At 39.9% G+C, this 15036-nt stretch overlaps 1 protein-coding gene across 1 annotated transcript; it reads left to right on the forward strand.

The window, feature by feature from the left end:
* Positions 1–558: 558 nt before the first annotated feature.
* On the forward strand, positions 559–11075 carry LOC137916036 (lysophosphatidylcholine acyltransferase 1). The gene is made up of 14 exons (XM_068759160.1): positions 559–681; positions 4739–4878; positions 5119–5333; positions 6267–6379; positions 6846–6906; positions 7282–7340; positions 8286–8320; positions 8626–8680; positions 8789–8871; positions 9306–9431; positions 9781–9934; positions 10163–10261; positions 10481–10622; positions 10846–11075. The coding sequence occupies exons 1-14, from the start codon at positions 559–561 to the stop codon at positions 11073–11075; spliced, it is 1635 nt and encodes a 544-aa protein (XP_068615261.1).
* The last annotated feature ends 3961 nt before the right edge of the window (positions 11076–15036 follow it).

Below are 15036 nucleotides of genomic sequence, written 5' to 3' on the forward strand. Positions count from 1 at the left end.
GTTATAGAAGCGTTGCTATATGGCTTCTTAACTGTTTTACGCACGCTTTTTTTTTTTTTTGCACTTAAATTGCTTATCGCACATCTTCAAGGCCGAGTTAAAAAACAAAAAAAAAAGGATCGACTGTCGTTATGACGCTGGCCTCCCTTGAGCGGTGACGTCGCGCCGGACCAGCCTCAGCGGTGTGGATTAGAGGGATGACTCCTGCGCATGCGTCGCGTCAGAGACGCGCAATCGTGGCTCTGTTAGCAGCACCCACAGCTAAACGGGCTGGCTGGTTTGCTCGGGGAACGAGGTGTGGAGGAAGGCGTCTTGCGCACCGAGGGGGATATATCAGCGATCTGAAATATCCCCAGCTAATCCTTGAGCTGAGCGTTATCCCTCCATGCTGTCTGCGGAAGAAAGAAAGACAACAGTAATAATAGCCCCGCGCTGCCGCCGTTCAAGACCGATCAGGGGAGCTGCGTTATTTACGCGAAGTGGTTTCATTTAAAACCTGATTTGTTTACTCTTTGGAATACCAATAACATAACCGCATCTGCGACACTTCTTGGAGGAATGAGGTTACCGAGCCGCAGAAAACGTGGGATGGAAGGGGATGGAAAGAAGACGGACCATGCGCCGCCGTTCAGAAACCCTTTCGTGCATGTTTTGAATTTCACTCTTCTGGAAAAAGCAAAGGTAAATATATTACTCTTGTACAACTATTTTAACGTATATATATATATATATATTTTAGTTGTTACTGTAAACGTAACGCCCGAGTATGTCGCTGTCACCATCACTTAATTTAGCGTTTTCACCTGATTGCATCTAGTCAGCTGAGCTAGATGTAGCCAGCCAGCTAGCTGCGGCTACATGTTGCGTTCTTTCCTTTCGGTCTTCTTGGGTTCCCATTTTAAGTAGTATCGTAGCTTCAGCGAGGTGGTGACTCGTGGTGTTTTGTACACGCAGTATATTGCGTGGAGCCTTCCAATTCAGGGACCCGCTAACAAGCCGCTAAAATGAAATGCAGCTATGTATTTGAGGATGGCCGCCGGTCCAAGATGGGCCTACCTTGTTGCTTAACTGAGTGTCACTGGTGCTAAAAACGCGCAAGTTTTTTGTTATTGTTTTGTTTTGTTTTACTTTCAATATTAAATTTTAGAACAATTAAATATGAAATTCATACCAAATGGTTTTCCAAACTCTCTTGCATTTAATTGTACATCAGATGGTGTGTCGTGCGGGTGAGGAGCGTGAGCTGTCAGTCCTGTCCTGTTAGTTTTTTTTAGATTGTAGTTCCTCCAGATGTGATGGTTCAAGAGAATTGAAGAGCCAATCTCACTGACTCAGATTGAGAGTTTGCAGAACAGAGCACACGCTAAATGTTGCATTCAAGATTTCAGTCGTTGCTGGTCTTGTGTGCAAAAAAATCAAAAAATAAATACATATTTAGCTTCTTCAAGCTGCTGTACCTCAAGATTCAGTTCTACTTTATGGTACCCAATCCTTGAAAATGTCCTTTCAGTTCTACTTCATCATCCAAAACCTGAGAAAAGGTCTTTAGGTTCATCACATGACGGCGACTTTACATATTTCCTTATTTATCTGATCTTTCACATGCAGATGAAATAAACATATTCTCATCATGTACACGAGTGAGCTTCAGAGTAGATTTTTAAAAACTAAAGCTGCTTATTTAGGCCCTTTTTGTGCCTTACTAATAATCTCTCCGAGTTTGAATATTTAGTATGCGGTTTTGGGGTTTTCCATCTTGAGTCTGAGGTCAGTCGTAATCAGTGAAATTACTGAATAAACCGCAGTTTTAATGAAGCATGTGTTTTCACTTATACTCAGGAATTTACGTGGGCTTTGGGACTTCTTTCCAGAGAAACTAAAATGCATTAATTTATCAGCGGTGTCTAAAGATCAGTGCAAAAGGGTTATCTTTAAAGATAAACATAGTTGTGAGATACAATCAGCCTATCAGGTTTCAGTTGGCAATCTCTGGCGTAGTAAATAGAAGAGTATACCGTGATACAAGAACACTGACAGAGAGGGATTCACATGTTTCTTTCCTTCTGGCTCTTTTTACAGAGACTGAAGGTGAAAAAAGGCAAGGGAATTGGTAGGTTGGATGATTTCTCCTACGTGACGTAGTCAGTCAAGTTGTTAAGCAATACACCTATTATAAGACCAATTATAATCTTTTGCTCTGCCAATTCTGATATGCATTTTGTGCATTTCAGAATTGTAATTGATTTGACAACTGTGTATAAAGTATTTCACATATCATCCTTATTTTTCCTCACATTGCCATTTGATTTCCAAGTTCTGAGCAGCATATGTTTTTATTTACTCTTTGCAGCTACTCCATTTTTTTTTTTAAGCATGATGTTTTGTAACTTTAAAGATAGTCAGACAGGCTTTAGAGACACTGAATGCTGATCCAAAAGTGGGTCATGAGGTGATGGGATAAACCAGTTGTTCTTTTGTAATTGAGGAAAATGATACTTGCAGCATGTTGCCCTGGTCTTGCTTTGTATTTACAGCAGCATGAGGAAGATGGAACCTAGTCTGGAACTCTGAAAGCGAGAACAAACTAGCAGGCAAACATTAACCTGTAGAATCTGATTGTGGAATCAATGGGAGAAGGAATTGATGCATATGTCCTTTGTGTAATGGCTCATTTGTACTCCAATAAAATACAAAAATAGATAAGTCTAATCAAAACGTGCATTTTTACCTCCGCCGAGGTGGAGGTTATGTAACTGCCGGCGTTTGTTTGTCGATCTGTCCGTCTGCAAGATAAAAAAGTTCTGGAGAGATTTTGATGACATTTTCAGGAAGTGTTGGGAATGTTACCAGGAACAGATCATTTTGGTGGAAGAGAACCTGGATTATGGATAATTTGGGAAATTTTAGTTAACACTGCAGTAAATAGAGCTTCAAAATTTGTTTGTCAATACCTCGGTTGATTATTGGCCGATGTTTATAGAATTGCATTTGGGGTGGGCTGCTGAGCAGAGGTCTGCTCTGAGTGCTGTTCTAGTTTACATTGACATCGATACGTGAGAGGGCAGCAAATAGTTTAAAGTTTTGACAACAAATATGGTCGAAATGCAGCCTCTCTGCTGTGATAAATGTGTCTAGTAAATATAAAGCAATTTTCCTGTATCTATGTTGATGAGTGACCAAAGCAGCTGAATCTTTATGAAGGATTTTAAGACATTCCGTCTCTCATTCAAGCAGTCTCCCGCTCACCGAGGTAGCAATGCGCTGTGTTAAGTATATGGATTAATGTAGATGAGCGTACACATTTTTAGTGCATTTGTTGAAATGTAGCCTCTCTGCTGCCAACCATGTCTGGTGGTATCGTTCTGCTTCATCCCTCCTCGTGTTGCTGCCGTGAATGATCCGGGGTGTTTCATTGATAATATTAGTAAGCAATAATTAATAACCTATTAATCATTTATAAATTTGTATTAACACTGAGTGCCATTCACGTCTAAAGATGTTTTTTCTAACCCAAACATTCACTGCCCAACCCTGACATTGAAATCTGCCTCTCTTCAATGGCCAATAACTCCGGTAGGAACAAACTTTTATTTCCTGATAAAAGAGAATACTTTATTCTTTTATTTGGTAGGTTCGGTGTGTGCGTATTCATAGTAGAGAATATTCCGTGGGGCTTGGAAAAATGTGCGAAAACCGGGGCACTCGGCATATATCTGAGCTGAAAATGTCTGGCACTCAATGAGTTAACATGGATTCAGTCTAATACCTGTACTACAAAACTTTCTTGGCAAATGTATCACACAGTGGCACTAAAGCCTTCCTGGTAAAACTATTTTGGTATGCAAAGAGAGCAGTGGTATATATTCTTTATGAAATGCATTTTAAACATGCATAGTTTATTCATGCAATGTTAGAGGGTCGTTGGAAAGTTAACCTTATTGAAAGTAGGTTGGTTGTAACTGTGGTACATTAGCGCGTAGCATTATGCTAGTCCCTCACCCCATATCTAATAACGACCTTAATGGAGAAAACACGATAATAGTGGTTAAAACATTGTTCTATCTAAAGGATGTATTTAAGGGCAAAGATAACGTACAAGTTGTCGTCAAGAAGTCTGTGCTTCGCCTTTGTTCCGAGTTAAATAAGCAAGTGTTAATGTGATTTATTTAAACTGGGGATGCTATCAGTCAATAGCTCTCCACGGATAAGATTAGATAAGTGAATATAGGTTTGATGCTCCCTGGTTGCGATAGTTATCAGGACAAATATTGACAGAAGATAAGCACCGTCATCAGGGATTCAAACGAGCTCCCAAGTCCTCGGCCACTACTGGAGCCAGGAATGACACTAAAGGAGCCCTTAACGATGAATATCATTAGTTTTAAATATTATTCACAAAAACCTTTGGGTATAGCTGTGGCAACGGTCATGTTACCAAGATGCCATGGTCATGTGACACTTACTTCCTGATTCATTTTGATATTTTGACTTCGGCTGAGTATTTTGCTTTGTAAAGTGTAATACAAATGATTTAATCCATGGCTTTTCCTCCTGGCCAAATAGTATCAATGTGGAAATGCATTTGATCCATTTATTACAATTTGGCTTCACATTTTGATTGTGTTACGGCAGTAATGAAAATAACCTTGTTTCTGATGATGGCTTAGTATTGCATATACTAAATTCAGGACAACAATGTTGCCACGATGACCCATGAATTTATTTCTGTGTTTTCCAGATTGCATTAATGACAGTCACACTGTTCCCCATCCGTCTGCTCATAGCTGCATTCATGATGCTGCTGGCTTGGCCTTTTGCCTTCCTGGCCTCAGTAGGACACTCAGAGACAAACGTTGAACCCCAGTGCCTCTGGAGGAGGTAGGTGCTTTGTTGAACATATTGCGTTTGTTTGAAGGTGCATTTTAAATATATATAAGTACCTCTTAACAGTGGTGTGATCTGTCCGTATTTTCTAGAAACCCCCCCCACACAGAATTCAGGCACATTTCACAAGATGCGTTCTCATAGTTTGGTTTCTTTGATTTGGTTTTCTCTGTTGTTAAATTTGAAAGTAATTGCCTTAAAAATGTCCATCACAAACATGCGTCTTATGTCCAGACTGGTGGACATAAGTCTGAAGATCATCATGCGGGTCATGTGGTTTGCGGGAGGATTCCATTGGATAACTGTGAAAGGCCAAAGAGCACTGCCTGCAGAAGCACCCATCCTCACCCTGGCACCCCACTCTTCATACTTTGATGCAATCCCAGTCACAATGACGATGGCCTCAATTGTCATGAAGGCTGAAAGCAAGGATATACCTCTCTGGGGCAGTAAGTAACATGCAAATGTATAATGATGCCTTTTTGTGTGCCTTGATGCCTCTGACCTATAAAGAAAGGTTAACACAAGGGTACTGATTTTGGAATGTAGCTCTAATCCAGGTATTACAGAATCCATTTGACCAGAGTGACTATGCGTATCACATGTTGTGTGATGTGAGCCAGCCTGTTTGTGAATGGCAGGTCACCACAGTTTCTGTGATTAAGCTGCATTATCTGTAAAGAGATGAGATTACGTTGTCTGCTCCATGCGATGAAGCCAAGTACAGCTTGGCTAATTTTCTCAGCATTGGTGTACCAGGAAATGAGTAACCCATGAGTCTTGCTGTACAGTACAAGCAGACGGAATTTCCAGAAATATGTGGATTCGTTTTTGCTTTTGTCACCTATATTTCAATTAAATCTGATAAATCTGCTATTTATTTCCAGTGAAGTTTACTTTCAAATAATTCTCAGCAGTGCGCTGACAACTTTCATGGATTTTAGATTTTTTTTTAATGGGCCTGGGTGAGCTGTTCATTTCTGTTTTCAGCCTTTCTGAAATGTACAATCATTGGTGATCACATATATTGTTTAATTTGTATTAAAATACATCATATTTCGAGTTATTAGTTTCATTTTTGGGTAATGCATCCAAAAAAAAGACACAATTGATTCAACAGTGCTTTACATTTAAATGAAGATCAGTCAATGTTTCAGTCCAGCCACATCGTCCCACTCAGCTTTTTTCTGGAGTGATTTTGGGTTCTAGTATTCTGTTCATGGATATCACGAGTGGTAAGGCAATGCAGATGTTGTATTATCGGCTTCATTGAAACTCAGAGTTTCTAGCTCCCATGCCAAACCCCGACTGTGAGCAGATAGTAGGAATGTGATGCTCCTCTTTCGAATGTTTTTTGACATTCCTCTTTCTCTTACTTTAAGCTTTGATTAAGTACATCAGGCCAGTGTTTGTGTCGCGGTCAGATCAAGACTCCAGAAAGAAGACTGTGGAGGAGATCAAACGCAGAGCCCACTCTGGAGGGGAATGGCCACAGGTAAGTTAACAAAAACTTGTGTATGGTAAAAAGCTTCAGACACACACACAAACAAAACAGCCCATGATTTAAAACTTTAAAATGCTGTTTTGGATGTATTTATTTCGTGATGTCTATCATACCAAGCATTGGGCTCTAATATCACACGATAATCATTGTTTTCTTTTTTATGTGTGTTGGATTATTGTTAAAAACATGAATATGTTGTTATTTATCCATTCAAAAATGCATGCAAGGTTTACATTGTAATCTAGATCCTCTGATAGAATTATTAAGGTTTGGGGCGAATGCTTGAAAAGGATGGAAGGAATGAGCTGCAAACAAACGACCACTTCAGCAATGAGATAGTGAACAGTGTTAATTTAATGCAACTTGCAAAACAATTAAAGCTTGCCATTTTCAAATGTCCATAACTGTTAGGATACAGTTGTTGTTTTTTTGTCCTGATATGTGAACAATCCTGCAGATCATGATTTTCCCAGAGGGAACATGCACCAATAGATCCTGCCTAATCACCTTTAAACCAGGTAAAGCTTCTTCCGTCAAAATGTTCTTTCAGCTTCTCTCTCTTTTCTCTCCTTTTGAACTCATGCGGTTAACATTTTATGATATGACTTATTTAAATGGAATGATTGTCTTCTTTAGCGTCAAGCATCTTGTGTGGTTGTATTGTGGTGGCGAGAGGTTTGCGTAAGACAAAAAAAATTCACCAAATGAAATGTTACATAGGTTGAATAGTATTCAAAGTATCATCGATGACACAAACACTGCACCGTATCTACTCCTCTACTGGTGTTAGAGTGAACACAGGAACTCGTTATAGACATTAGGACTTAATTAGACAATGATTTGATTTATGATGATGCTTGTATCCAAGCTTAAAATCTACTTTACTCTTGCAGGCGCCTTCATCCCAGCTGTGCCAGTGCAGCCTGTGGTGATTCGTTACCCTAATAAACTGGTAAGAGTCTACGTTAATATCTCAGTGTCACCATTATCTCATTATAATGTGTGGAATCTGTGTCTGCCTGTGACTGTCCTGCCTGTAGAACCACTCATCTGATCTAAACGAAGCACAGTGTCCAATTGTGTGCAATTTGGATTTGTGGCTCGCTTAATATAATACATTTAGTACAAATGGAACGGTGCTCAGTACAGAAGAAGGATGGGGACATATCAGCATCAGTGATTTCATTGAATCTGACATTGGTGGTGAAGGTTGCACAACCTTTATTTGAAGCGTGATTTCCCTACAGAGAACAAGCTGTGGCTAAAAATCATCTAAAGCGTGCATTTTAGACAAATAGCAGTGCTGCTTGTAAACTAATCAAGGCAGTGGAACTCATCAAATAAGCAGTGGAGGTGAAAACACAAAGCTCTTGACAACTCTTATTCATTTATCTTTGTTACCGGGTCGGGGGGTCGTGCTGGAGCCTAGACCAGCAGTCATCGGGTGAGACATGCGCCACTAAATAAACAAATAGAGAACAATGTCAACAGCCCTAGTCAATCATTCAATTTGAGCTTCACTTTCCAGATGTTAACTTCATATGTGGAAACCGTGCCACTTCTTTTATTATCTACTATTCGTTTACCGCTTAACTTTTGGACATTGTTTAAAGGAATTATCTTGGGAAGCCAATAGACTCGTACCTTTTTCTCCTGAAGTACATTGGACATAGTTTTCCAATATTTGAATATTGGAATCAACATTTTAGCATGCAGTTTACAAACGCCACTATTTATGCAGGCAAATAATTTTGAAATGTTTGTACTCCTATTTGGTTCAATAGCTGCTGCAGTAATGAAGTAACAATTGCATCTTGGACTTTTTTGAATGAAGTCTTTGTTTCAAACTGTCTAATAATAATAACAACAAAAAATCATGTATTGTGCTTGTTTGTAGGATACAATCACATGGACATGGCAAGGGCCTGGAGCGTAAGTACGAAGTGTCTTTATTTTGCTGTTTGTTGTGCGTCATATAATGTGTTGCTAAATACAGAGACTTTTTCTGTTGTGTCCCTAAACTACACACATGAAGAATCATGTAGAAATGTATAATTCTGTGTTTATTATTTCGGACAACGGTTACCACCAAAGCCATCGGGATGTGATGATGAAGAGTAAATAATGATACATCATCTAACATCGAGGTTCTCTCGCGGATGCATGACATGGACTCTAACAGGGTATCTTTGTGTCTTCATTTGTTTTGCCATTGATGATGTTCTGTCATTATCCAGGTTTGAAATCTTATGGCTGACACTCTGCCAGTTGCACAATGAGTTTGTGATCGAGGTATGCAGACACCATCTCTTGGCACGCCTGCTTATTTCCATGCGGTATCTGGTGCCAAAAATGTTTCCTTTTGTATGAAATGTGTCCTAATAAATTATTTCTGTGCAGTTCCTTCCTGTCTACACTCCCTCAGAGGAGGAGAAAAGAAACCCTGCTCTGTTTGCTATCAATGTGAGGCGTGTCATGGCCAAGTAAGTTATATTGAATTAGAAATTATTCATTCAACAAATGTAACGTAGCTTTGTTTTGCCTTCCCTGGCAGTTGGTCTGGCCAATGAGTTCATCACTTTTTATGGAGTGTTCAACGCCTGTTTTACACAGAGCAAAACTCAAGCATACAGCCTGTTAGCTGGTGGATCAGTGAAGTTAGGTTCTGATTGATAGCTTCCTCTGCTTGAGGCTTAATAATATGTGAAATCATAAATGGCATCCTGCTGTGTTGACACTATTGACCATTAGCCAAGGTCTGTTCCACCCAGCTGTACTGGTCTCATACACACAAAAAAAAAAAAAACTAGACATCAGGCTCAGCATACAAGCAGCAGTCCGCTGCTGCACTGTCCTTTTTTCAAGTTTTTTCTTGATTTTCTCATCCTGATGTTTGTCTTTTCCACGCTCTGCTCAGAGCCCTGGGGGTTCCCATCACAGACTATTCATTTGAAGACTGCCAGCTGGCCATGGCAGAAGGCCAGCTGAGCCTACCAGTCAACACTTGTCTATTGGAGTATGCCAAACTTGTCCGGAGACTAGGGTGAGTCACTCAAATCCTCCACGAGAATCAAATGGAGCGAAGGAAGGGGGAGAGGGAGGGACTGGTAAAATACCACAGCGATGCAGATTCACTGTCTGACATTCACAACTGCATATGTGCATGAATGGGAAGACGGTTGGAGACTCTGTCCTTCTTGCTGTGCAAGTAAATCCCTCTGAGATCTCCACACTTGGTTTCTACGTGAAAATGATCTCTTGTAGGTTAAAAGAAAGAACACTAGAAGAGCTCAGGGAGGGAAAAAGAGGAGTGGATATGTTTTTGATGATTTCTATATTTCCTTTGTGACACTGTGGCCAAGTTATGCTTTCTGTTCCTCTTGCTGTCCCAGGCTGAAACCCAAGAACACTGAGAAAGTTCTGCAGGACTATGGGAATCGAGCCAGGAAGCTGGAGGGGCAGAAGCTGGACTTGGATGACTTGACTCAGTTCCTAAATGTGCCAGTATCAGATATGCTGCGAGACATGTTTGCTCTGTTTGATGAGGTAAAGAGAGTGGAGCTACTTAACGCTCAGCCAAGGCATCCCCACAGACTGCACGGAATTCAGGATACATTTACGACATATGAGCCAATAAACCCAACACTTTTATCTCAGCAATGTGTTCAAGACCTAAAGAGCAATCAGCTGCTATTGCCTGTGTTAAATAAGTATACAAGCAGCCTCGGTCAACATCCTACATTTCCATCTGTCACCACGTTTTCTCTCTTCCAGCATGAAGAGAATTACATGGACGTCAGAGAATATGTGATAGCCTTATCTGTTGTATGCAGACCAGCTAAAACTCTGGAAACGATGAAATTGGCCTTCAAGGTAGGTTCTGTTTCAGCCTTTATCTCGGCACCATGCAAGTCCCGCTCACTTGCACGTAGCTTTGTGTTCTGCTTTGCAAAAAGTGAAATGTATCATCTTGCGATTTTGTTTAACTTGTTGTATGCCGAAAAGGCCTCCTGTGAGCCATTCAAATTAATTACCTAATAACCAGGCATGCTAAAGAGATGACCTTCATTGCTTCCATCATATCTTCTCTAGATGTTTGAGGCAGAGGAGGATGGTGCCATCACAGAGATGGAGTTGGCAGTGATTCTGAAGACAGCTTTGGGCGTGACGCACCTCAACGCGTCTCATTTGTTTACTGCCATTGACGCCGAAGACACGGGAAAGATAACGTTTGGTGAGAGACTGAAAACAATAACCCGGAGCATTCCCTGGTGTACACTCTTCTGTATAAGATTTTTATTTTTAACGCCGATTACATATCGTACTAGTCTTCTTTACCATGATGAGCAAAAGATTCAACAAACGGAATTCTATTTTAGTGGTGTCTGTCAGCTTTCTTCAAAGCCCTGTTCTCATGGTTCCTGTGTCTCTGGTGCCCTCTTGTGGTTTTTCCACAGACAAGTTCAGAAGCTTTGTGGAGCAGCAGCCAGACTTTGCAGAGGACTACCTGTACACAGAAAACCAATGCCTCCGCAGCTGTCCCTGCAGCCGTCACCTTACAAACCCCACCCAGTCTTCCTCGAACCCGCCAGGCACTGCCACGACCAAAACGGCGAACGGTATCTGCCCTGATTTCAGCCCCAGGGATCACGGCACAAATGATAGACTCTCTAAGAAGCACGACTGAAAGGCTTAAAGACATTATGTGGAGGGGAGTTTGGAGAGAGGGGAGGACTGGCACCTCTCCTGGTGAGAGGGTCTGTGTGTGTGTGTGTGTGGGGCGGGGGGGGTTGTAGGGAAAGGACACGACAGTTAATGTCTTGTCTTCAAAGTAAAGGGACTGTTCTCCAGTTAACACATCTACAAGGATGATCCTTTTATATGACTAATGTGTCCATGACATTTCCAAGGTTACTTTCAGATGGCTAACGGTTTATTTTGCTATAAACATCTTTTTTAAATGTTTGCATAGCAAAAGTCCACAAAATGCCACACACTGGAAATACAAATGCTAGAGTACTTGATGAGCAAGAATTTGTGAGCAAATGTCTATTAAATGGTTATTTCCTTTTTCTTCCCAATAACTGCATGTTTTTATCACGAGGGAAACAAAACAAAACACATCCACAAGCCCTGGACAGTGAAATTGTATTTTTAGTGAATTTCTCTCTTTATTTGTGCTATTTATCCATTTACTCTCCTTATGGTAGCTACCTTTTTAATTGCAAGTGGAGAATGCTTGGGCTCATATTTTGAGCGATGTCGTGAATTATTCATTGAAATAAGGAAGTCCTGAGGGTACCAGTGACAATTGGAACTATTTGAAGTTTTGCACTATAGTTTCCACATTTGAGGTCAACTCAGGTTTCTGGGAGTTGGTTCTATTCTTATAGCCTGCTAATATATAAAATTATATATTTTAATTTAGCTCAGGGTTCAATGACAAAAATGTAACGCTTATGATGTCATAGTTTTCAACGCTCACTGGGTTGTGCTCGTGTCTTTGTTTTGTCGGGACATTAGTACTCAGCCGCTTTTCGTTCATCTCGTTCAGGTTTGTAAATTAAAGTGTCTTCTTCTTATTGTTGAAATTATACAACATGGACCAAAAATGGGGTGATTTGATGTCACCTGTGTTTCTACTGTCCTTTTCCCGTCAGTGTTGACGCGGGGTGGGTTGGGGTCTTCACAGCAGGTGAAAGCACATTGAGTCATGTGGACTTGTGGGGCATTTCAAAAGCATCGTCACACTACTTCCTTCTACTGCTGCTTTTTCATCAATCAATTCCTCAGTCTCACTGACTTTTCAAATGTTACAGATTGTATTGAAGGAAGTTAGTTGTAAAGTTCATGATGTTCAGAAAAGAAAAACCATGTGATCTTTTTATTTGTCATTGGCGCCTATAAATTAATCTCTGTTGAGGGACCAAATTGATGAAAATTATAAAATATTCACCTGTGCTATTTTTTTTGTTTTGTTTTGTTGACACTGTGGTTCAGTTGTGGTTCAGTTGTTCAGCTACATACGGCAGGTCAGGATAGTTTGAACAATGCATTTCTAATTTGGTTTCTTATTTGGCCGTAGGTTCAGATTTGCATTAAAATGGATTATCTAAATTTTCAAATTGGATAATAATAATGAATCTTCTCAAACTTTCTTATTCAAATATTCACATTTTAACGTGTAGACAAAAATCTCAGTTTTCCCCCTTTTTTCCCCGATTCTTAAAAAAAGGGGGAACAGAAAATAAAAAAATGTATATTATGATGTAGCTTTCCTAGAAAATGTGCGATACTTCACATCTTGTCATTGTTGCAGTTAAGGGAATTACTTTTAATTACATGACAATCTGTCTGTAGAGAGTTTTTCTGGGATTTTGTTTGAATCTGTTGACTTTTTCTTTAAGGGTGTGGGTTGAAGTATATCACGGCGCTGAGCCCCAGTCACTTCACATTCAGGACATTCATCCTATACACTTTTCCCTCATGGCTTTCAGTGAAGCAATATTTCACATCTCTTAAGCCTTTGCTAGACGTATGCTTTTGACAAATTCTGATATGTATGTTGAATATTCCAAATGCTGGGCATTTAGTGAATTTTTGATATACGTATATGAATGATTTTTCTTTTCACTGCCATGACAGAGATCTGGGATCTCTCCTCTGCAGATTGTATTGATGGTGAAAAAGGAGCCACTTTTTTTCTTCTTTTTGTACAATACTGCATTTGTTTTGTGATGTATTCCTCCTACGCAGTGGAAAGTTTTATTGATATATTATTACCGTTGTCACTGAGTTGACTGCTAAGAAACAAAATGCAGATTTCTTATGGAAACCAATAGCCTTGAAATGTTTGAATATTTATGCTAGAAAAAGAGAATGTATAGACAATCTTGTCACGATCAGAAGCGCCTCAAAGCGCTGACTCCTAGTGGACATTTTCAGACATACACTTTATGCTCTTTGAATCCTCCCTACATTGACTTTTATATATCTTATGTTTAAGGCATGCAGTTTGAAATGAACAAAATGTGAGCTGAGTTTGTCGGGCCTTGAGGTGACATTTGTCACCACATGACGGGCCGTATCGCACAAACACTCCTGACTAGACTCATAAACTTACATTATGAATCACAATCTTGCAACAGATAATTTCCTTCATTTTTTATTATTAAAGAAATGTCACATACTGTAAAACATGTTACGCTTGTAGGTTGCAGTATTTATCTGGCTTTTGTTATATGGATAGTTTAAAACTTTAAGCGTTCATAAATTTGCTACAATGTGAGCACAGAGGAACTTGGGGATCACGCATTGAAAGCAGCCGTCCATTGTCCCATGCTGGTTTCGTACTGTGATTAACGGTTTGGTCAGTTTAAACCCATCTCTTAGATCTACTCTTGCGCTTTGTCTCAGGATTGTGGAAATTGTGTAGCTGTATCCCGTGTGGCCCCCACGATTCGCTGGCGATGCATTCGGGGTGTACCCCGCCTCTCGCCCATAGCAAGCTGGGATAGGCTCCAGCGACTCGCGGAAAAGCGGTAGAAAATGAATGAATGAATGAACTTGATGGACTGGGGGGGGGGGCATGCAGATGTGAATGACTACAAACTGTTTGCACGGTGGAATAAATAAGCATTAAATGTATGCCTAAGTCATGTGATCTGAGGAGAGATACTTATGAGGGAAACAAAACAGCTTTTGTACAAAGAAAGAAAATATGATTGTGATTTAAACCTGAAATTAGAGATTTACATCAGGACCTGACTCTGAATCAATTCCTAAGTCACAGCTACTCCCATGCAGTTTGGTTAATTTTACACAGAAATTTCCATTTGAATGAAGGATGATGTTACGTTTTCATTTGTAAGGCTTGTGCATTTGTGTGTATTCAGTATTTACGTTCAGAACAATTCTGCATAGCGGCTGTATGAAAATACTGAGTGTGATTTTTGTTTACAATCATTTCACTTCCCTGTATTTAAAAATGCTGAGCTAAGGTCAATGCTGTTCTACTTGCTGACGGTCTGAGAAAATGTAAATCTGCAGGAGACAAACTTGTATTTATGCTGTTGCTGCTCGGTTCTAGCAGTTTGTCCAGCAGTGAGCTTAAGACGAAAGACTTTGTGACTTTGTACTTTGACAGAGCGATGGTGTCTTTCTGATGGCTTCTCCGTGGACCAAGAAACTGAACTATTTTCTCTGTAGCTTTACTACTTGTGTTTTTCAGTAACAGGATTTATTTTATTATTGCATTTTGATGAGGAAGAGTCTTTAATGCAAGCTACTTTGAATTGTCTGTCCAGGACTGCTATGATATAACTTGTTAATGTGACTCTTGGACTGAATAAAAAAAAGAAAACTTTACAGTTGAGTTCCTGTTGTCATGGTAATGAATGTGTACAGGCACAGCTTAGTAAATTAGAATATCATGGAAAAACTAAATTCATAAATTCCATTCTAAACGTGAAGCTCATATTGTATAGATTCATTACACACTGTTAAATAATGTGCATAAATAACGATTGACTGCAGCCTTGAGGAGATTGTCAAGTAAAGCCAATTCAAGAACTTGGAGAGTTGGAATCAAGCATCAAGAGCCATCACACACACACACACACACACACACACACACACACACACACACA

Source organism: Brachionichthys hirsutus, chromosome 3 (genome assembly GCF_040956055.1).
Source record: "Brachionichthys hirsutus isolate HB-005 chromosome 3, CSIRO-AGI_Bhir_v1, whole genome shotgun sequence".
NCBI classification, from domain to species: domain Eukaryota; kingdom Metazoa; phylum Chordata; class Actinopteri; order Lophiiformes; family Brachionichthyidae; genus Brachionichthys; species Brachionichthys hirsutus.

What these genes read in the sequence shown, in the direction of transcription:
- LOC137916036 (XM_068759160.1), top strand. Translation starts at nt 559, where the DNA reads ATGAGGTTACCGAGCCGCAGAAAACGTGGGATGGAAGGGGATGGAAAG. An exon ending in ACATGGCAAGGGCCTGGAGC is followed by an intron (nt 8,321 to 8,625) that starts GTAAGTACGAAG and finishes GTCATTATCCAG; the next exon opens with GTTTGAAATCTTATGGCTGA. An exon ending in ACAATGAGTTTGTGATCGAG is followed by an intron (nt 8,681 to 8,788) that starts GTATGCAGACAC and finishes ATTTCTGTGCAG; the next exon opens with TTCCTTCCTGTCTACACTCC.